Source organism: Halyomorpha halys, unplaced genomic scaffold, assembly GCF_000696795.3.
Source record: "Halyomorpha halys isolate HHAL.00 unplaced genomic scaffold, Hhal_1.1 Scaffold419.1, whole genome shotgun sequence".
Classification (NCBI taxonomy): domain Eukaryota; kingdom Metazoa; phylum Arthropoda; class Insecta; order Hemiptera; family Pentatomidae; genus Halyomorpha; species Halyomorpha halys.
The window spans coordinates 348,241-356,388 of NW_027114485.1; the positions used below are offsets into that span (position 1 = coordinate 348,241).

An 8,148-nucleotide genomic window follows, 5' to 3' on the forward strand; every position below is an offset into this window, starting at 1 on the left:
AAAATATAAAACTGTAATATTTATTGTAATGAATTATTTTTCATTATAGGTTCAAATATTTTTATGTTGTATTTCCATTGAAATATGTAATATTTAAATTATATTATTTAATATGTATCTGATGTGAATCCCAGATTTTTTTCTTTTATGTTCGCATCTCTCATACTGATCCCCTCCATAAAAATGGGTGTTTTATGATTTTCAAAACTTAATGCAGACAGAAAAGATTCTCACGGGCCTGGGCGGGTTAAAATATATTTGGTTGTGGACCCACGGAATACATCTTCTTCCTATTCTCTCTACAATAGGTTGGCAATCTGTAGAATAACCATCTCGTTTGCTATAAACACCAAAAAAAAAGATACTGTGAGTAGCTGGAAAAATAAAGCTCTAAAGAAAAACTAAAACCTATCAAAGGTTATTTTAGTAACATCATGCAATTACGGTTTTTTACGAAAAAATAAAATAATAGTGAAATGCTAAAGAAATTTTATAAATTTAAAAACCAAACTAAAGCAGGCGGAAATAATTAGTAAATGATATAGTTATTAAAATACCAACACTATACGAAAATAAGTTTACCTGCACTAAAATATTATCTTGCGGTAGAGCACTTATGGATAAGAGCCCTAGGTAAGCAAAATGAATTTTTTATCAAAAGTAGTCCGTTTTGAAATGTAGAGATTTTTAATAAAAATTAAAATTCTACACCAAAAAGATTGAATTTAATCTCTGTCGTATTTTCGAAAAATATTTCACTTATTTACACCAAGAATGTAACCATAATCATATAAATATTTAGTGATTTTATTTTTTTCTCACAATGTAATCAAGATTTACAGGAGTTAGTTAGTGGTTTCCTGAAATATTTTATTGATTTATAAAAAACTTGACAAAGTAAAATTATGGATTTTAGACATAGGTAGGCTGGGAAAGGCCAAATATTTATATTTATGAAAGGAAGTACCCTGAAGTCGAAGGACGACTCTCAAACGGTGTAATGTAAATACAGAAAAAAAAATTAAAATAAAGACAAATTGTGGAAATGAGATAAAAACCAAATCACTGAATATTTATATAATATAAATTAAAACTTTCTGGGGTAGGAGATTGGTATAAACAAGAAGTATAAGTAATTTTTAAACAACATTCCAAAAGTGGATTTATTGACTTTTTGTAGAAAATTCCTCAAAAATTATTTTTATTGGTTAGGTTTCTGTAATCTTCCATCTTTATGACCTTCCACCGTTTGACCAACTTAGTAACAATTGTTTATCACAAATTTTTTAAAGATAAACCTTTGATTTTATTAAGATTCTTGGATAATGTACTTTGCATATACTGTTAACGTTTCTACAAGTTAATGTAGTCAACATCCGCTCTTACTTCATCGTTTTTCACCAGTTTAATGAAGTGCCAAGCACTTTATAGAGTAAGTTGTCAAATATTTTTTCCGGCCTCCAGTTGATCCAGAAAATAGATTTTTTACCTGAACTCAACTGGATTTGATTCAATGTGTTAAGAGTTTAACCTGTTAGCCTCTAATCTACAGAATTTAGATAATTTACTGTTTCATAATTTACGGTTCCATTTAGTGTTTACTTTAGTTTCCAAAGTATTTATTGAAAAATGTTCAGGAGATAGTTTATCAGAAGAAGATAAGTTCGCCTAAAGAGGGCTGCATTTAATTCTTTGGATTGATTCCATTAATAATCAGAAATATGGGCTTATGGATTACAAATTTATTCTTATAACAGAGTTAGAGCTGAAAGGTTTTAATTTTAATCCAATCTATGGTAAAGATATTTTGGTCATTTTAGACGGAAACTAACAAGTGGCAAAACTAAGATTGAATTATTAAACAAAATATCTCAGCTTTGTGTTATATTCCTCGCGTGATTATGGTACAAGTAGGCCAATGTTAGGACGGGTGATGTATGCAAAACCTGTCTCAATCAGCCTTAATACGCGGATCAAACCTTTGATTTCAAATTCCGAAAGCTTATAGATCCGAGTTAGTGGCTAATTGAAAGTTCTGATTAAGCCTTTTGTAGCCCCGATCCTCCTCTGTTCCTATATATATAGCGGGGCAAGTTTAATCTATCCCGTGGTGTCGTTGATTCTAGTAGACCAATGCAATTCCCGTTCTTGCTTTGGTTTGCATGAATTTGAATTCAATTTTAATCGAGTTAGCCAATTATTGAAGAAACTTATTATTCTATATATAAAATCTTTTCAAATTCTTGAAATCGGTATTTATTGTTAAATCAATCAATATGTATCCATATTAAGTCTCAGAATTCTTTATTATTTCATCAACAGTCCAATTTTACAGTCATCCTCAAGGACAATCTAAGAACTAACAGCTTTTATCATACATTCATTTGTAGCAATTTTAAAAACAACATTATTATTAATAATTTAACATGCCTTAAATATAAATTTACATCTCACATCCAATAATTAAAAAAGTTATTGCAGGTTATTTTTCCCAGGTCACTAATAACAAAAACTTATTATGTTTTATCTCTTTATAGATATAACATCACATTAACAGTTTAATAACAGAAAATATGAAACTCGAAAAATTGGATTCACTAATTCTGAACATGTACCTTCATACGCTACAACGGAAGTAGTAGAACAAATTAGACTGTTAGCTAAAATGACATCTGTCCATGGCTGATGAATGTTTAAATGCTAAAAAATACTAAGGAATGTTCTATCATCTTCGTAAGATATATTTATATCGTAATCAATATCCAGAACAAACAATAGTTATAGTTATAGTTATAGTTAACTATACAAGTGGCTTTTTATTGTACCAGTTGGAATCTGTTATTTGGCGAAGGTGTATTATACAATTTTTTTGTTCCTTTCCAAATATAATAAAATGGATTAGATAAAAACCTTTGTGACAGATGTAAAAGATTCAAAGCATTCCGTCCTCAACTAAATAATTCTTGACAAAGGTTAACAAAGGCGTTTAATTAACTTTAAATTTAATTGGATCCAGAATTTCTAGCATTATCGACAGTTACTTAGATTTAGATAACCTTTGTGTGTGTATATATATATATATATAGTTTTAAAAAATTGTAAACCAGAAACAGGTCGCTAAGTTACCTGAGTTTTACTTTATACTTGGGCAATAGCAGAGACTGGTGCAACCGGCTCTAAGTTGATATTCGGGATAAGTGTATAAATGTGTTTTATTTCTTAAATTTGTGGTAATTTAAGGTAAATACGACATAATTTTTTCAAATTTCCATATGGTATAACGATATTTTCCGAATCTAATTTCCTGCAAGAATCTGTCGTCATAATTGATGCATACTTCATCATTATGTCAGTCAGATTGTTCTCCTTCACGGATTTTTGAAGAAACTATGATTCCAAAGCTCAAAGTAGGTAGGTATGTAAAAAAATAAAATTGTATGCATCTTCATTCATTATGCATTAGAAAAGTTCAATATATTTAAATGGGTCTTAATGCAACAGAGAAATGCTTTATTTAGCTGTGCTGCCCAAATACATTAGGTTGCTACAATGCACAGCATAGCAATCAATCCATGATCGGTCATATATACAATACATATATTCACATGATATAACAATATTTTTTTTCCTTCCTTTATCTTTAACTATCAATACTCGTCTAAACACTAAATACAAATATTTTTTTTTTTTTTAATTTAACAATTTCATTACATTTATCGATTTTATTTCATTTAATTGACAAATTTACATTTAATTGACAATTGACAATTTCCCCCTATTTCACTCTGTCAGACCTCCCCTTTCCAGTGAACCGCAATCCACGTTAGATCCGATAAACAAATTTAATATCAGACAGCAATGTAAAGTCAAACCAAAGACATAATAGTCAACGCAGTAGATCAGTTTATAAAAATAAACAAACAAATTTAAAAAAATAAATACAAAGATTCAGGAAAAAACAAAACAAAAAGTTAGATAAAAGAAATCTTCAATGAATAGATAAGTTAAAAGAAATAATTTATTAAATAAATAAATTAATAAGATAAGGGAATACACGGAAGACTCTCCGAAGATCTCGCGGAATTTTTCCTTAAGGGATGGACACATTTTTCATATATTTTCTTCTTTCCCTTTCCACTCCACCCACCTGATCGAGGTCATTATTCTCAAATCTCACCTTTGGATCCAAGACCAGAGCCGTCCCTCCGGTTTTACAGAATGCCACAATATTAGCGTATCTTACGGATCCGTCGGTGTCCACACCATAAACCTCATTGAAGTAGGTGAAGTCTTTTTTTTATAGGAACTTCATAAATTCTTCTTTAACCTGTGGTGCCAGCGAGTAATAAGGAGCGAGATGTTGTTTTACGTCATATGAACAATATATTTCAACGTTACAACAATAAATCAGAGATTTAATAACGTGATATACATATTCTTATTTCTATTGACCTTTATACCCTGAAATGGAATATTTCTCACTGTTTTCTCGGCGATTTAGAGTTCAGCGAAGGGTATGAATATGTTGGAGGTGGATTGAATAAAAAGGGAAATATATAAAGGCCCGAGGACAGGAACAGCCGAATCCGTATCAACCCCCATGACCCATATCTTCCCTCTGGTCACCTTACCTATCTTCCATTTTTCAATATCCAATATATTACTCCCTATATAAACAGAAATAGAATAATTCTAAATATAAAATACATATCTAAATATTTAAATTTATACTAAAGTGATTGATTTGTTTATAACGATATTAATTAGTGATTATATATATATTATACTAACTATTATAAGTTTTCACTTATTTGTATGCTTCCCTGTCTGCAGGCATCATCTTCTCCTGATATATATTATCAACTATCTACTCATCATTAGAAATATTTTGTACTTTTTACCTACTAGAACATAAAAATAGATAACCTTATAGGTTGTTAAACTATTTAGTTATGCGCTTTGATAAAAAGAACTATATATTCTGGTATTTTTTGGAATTTTTATGATGAACATAAATTCCTTTCTGTTTAGATATTTTACTCATTTAGATAATTTAAGGCAATTAAAGGCTAAATAAGTATTGAATCTCGACTGCTATTTATTTTAATGTTATACTAATTGTTATTGAAAAATTCTAGACAACTGTAACTATAGATAAATAAACATCAACAACATTCCAAACAAAATCACTCAATACACTAAACCTCATAATAGAATTTCCTAGTACAAATGCTTTGTTAATTGCGAAAATAATTCAAATCATCGTCGAGAATCTGTTTTGTTATCATATATACCTAACATAATTACGTACTTAATCTAAAGGCTATCTCAATTCGAACACTTATTTTCACTTATATGTAAAAACTTCAGCTCTTACATTAATTTTCAATATTCTATGTTTTGTTTTTTCCAGAGCCCAACTCCTCCACAATACGTTCTATGGTACCACAACTCTAAGATGATTAACTACGACACAACCAGAGGAGGCGTTCAAGTGAGGACGGAACAGGGCCAGAAGACAGAGAGCCACCTCACCATCCATGAAGCCAAAGATTCAGACTCAGGCAACTACACTTGCAGCGCCTCCAACACCCAACCTGCATACATCCACGTCTTCGTTTCCGATGGTTAGTAAAACTTGATATCTATGTATACATAGATTAGTCTTGAACTTCTAATTTCGGTGATTTCGTTATTACTTTCATTTCAAAAACAATTTTAATGTTCTATTTTTGATATCCAATCCTAACATTATCCTCACCTCTTATCCCGATGACACTTATGTGTTCGCAGTTAATAATAATCCTTTAATTGAATCCTTAACTCTCAAATCCTACGTCACGAACCTTATAGAATGATGTCGAAATTGGAGGATTAAAAGTAATCCCAATAAATCTCCCCAAATCACCAATACACTTAGTCGAATTGGAACCTAGTTAATTTGGCTTGCTTAGGGATCAATTCAGTTTCCAGTTCCAAATCGCCACAACTTGGAAATATCTCACTGTACTTCTGGTGATGAAAGTTCCGATATAATATTTATTTATTGATAAATACTACAACCTGCAACAACCTCGGGCAATAAGTAATAGTGATAAATGATCACATTCATACCAAAATTATAATAATAATTTTCCATTATTACCCAATATCCCAGGAAACAGCAACTCGATTCCAACTATTACAGCACTTAATAGACAAATGGCCTAAACTTCTGATCCTTTACAGATCAACATGACTATGATAATGTCTATCTGGACATAAGGAGATGAGCTTTGGAGCTCCACTAAACCCTCGAATTCCTCTCGTATTCAATCCTTACAATCCAAAATCCTAAATGCTCCTTATTTTTTCACTAATAAAATCATCCATAAAGACCTTAATGTTCAATATGTAACCGATCTAACCCGAACCAGATATCACTCCTTCCATTACAAACTCCCTAACCACCCAAACCCACTAGTTTTTTCACATCGCTTCCCCTATTCCATTCCTGACATTCTTTCCAGGGATCTGAAAAAAAAAAAAAATGCCCGATTAAGTTACACGTCATTTGAGCCATTTCTTCCATCCGTCGACATTGTAAACAACCTCCAATTGGCTAATTACGAACTTACGATCTTAGGAAGAGAAGGTATTAATTGTATGAGGTATCCGGAAGCCAAATTAAATCACAACCATTGAGTATGCTTCTGCAAGTCCTTTAATACACTTGGTTAAACCCTGGATATTTGAAATAGTCTAAATAAATGTATAGAAAACAAATATAACCAATCTTATTTCTAAAACTGATGCCAATATTATTTATATTAATACAAAATTTTATTTCATAAATAGTAATGTGTACTATTAATTATCACATTGCTTCGTTCTATTCCCTTATGAGATTCATTTTTCTTTGCTACTTATTACTTATAACTATATTTCACATTAAAAAAAAAATAAGTTAAATGAAAATAGTATTGATATAAAAAAAAAATCATTATAAATGATTTTAACCGCAATATGTTTTGTTCTCTTATTTTTATATCTTCGGGTATCTTTTTTCGTATAATTTCCAATTTCAGTTACTTAATGATTTAAAAAGGCAGGAAAGAATATGGAGCTTGTATATTGGATATCCAGAGGTTTGTCATTCTTCGTTAACAAGAAAATAAAACTTGTTATTACTAAAAAAAAATCCATATCTATATTTACAATTAGTATGAAAAATTTCCATTATCAGTATAATCAAAAATTTTATAAATAGCAATATCTGCATGATATTTAAGTAGCAGTAGGAGATGTGCGAATAAGCCACCTTCCTATTCCAGTTAGGCGTTGAGATGATCCGACACGACATAATCGTGAAACTTAATGCTCCTCTAGAACATAGCCAACCACTTCTGCTGCCTTACTAGATGGCTTTCTTCACCTTGAGAAAGGCGTTAAGCTCTGTATGGCTTCCAAGGCCTATTCTTGGTTTTTTGTTTATTTCTTTGAATTAGGTCACAAAATCACTCCCATCAGAAATAAGAAGTAAATACTTCATCTTACTTTATCAACATATTATGATAGCAAATGTATGTGGTATTCTCCTCTTGAACTCTTAATCAAGGTTTCAACCACTTTTTTATTCATTGCATTGATATCGAGATATTCAAATACAGGTTTGTGAAAAATAAAATGGAAAATATTTATCATTTGTATATAAAAAAAACATGAAACTTATCGTTCTCTTTCAGGAAAATATCATTAACTGCAAACACTTACTGACAAGCTTTCAATAACACCATCTTTATTAATAGCAAATGATTTGCTACTTTGGCCTGGTACATACACCATCAATCAAAAATGTCTTAGTATTTCCCTTCAATTCTTAGTCCAATTTCCGCAAACATATATTTTTATTTTATTTTTTTTAGCAAAATTACGTCAGGTTTGTTGAAGTTTCCCAGGATTCAGAGGATACCTAAATTTATAAAATCCCGGCAAATGTTGAACTATTACTTTACTTGTTCGCTTAGGTAATAACGCGTAATGTGTATACTAATAAAATTTAAAATGTACCATCAACTTGCAACAATTTGACAACAAATTTTCTACAATATTATATTTTCAAAAATTTAATTATTTTCTTTCTTTCTGTTTGTATAAATTCACAATTTT

General features: G+C 30.3%; 1 protein-coding gene across 1 annotated transcript in view; it reads left to right on the forward strand.

Moving 5' to 3' along the window:
- The window catches only part of LOC106682508 (uncharacterized), a gene marked incomplete at its 3' end in the record, with an annotated part of 15,331 nt that extends 9,704 nt beyond the window's left edge, over nucleotides 1–5,627 (forward strand). Inside the window, exon 2 of the mRNA XM_067051689.1 lies at nucleotides 5,414–5,627. Coding sequence (XP_066907790.1) covers nucleotides 5,414–5,627 — 214 coding nt within the window. The remainder of the gene's footprint in view (nucleotides 1–5,413) is intronic.
- Nucleotides 5,628–8,148: the final 2,521 nt, after the last annotated feature.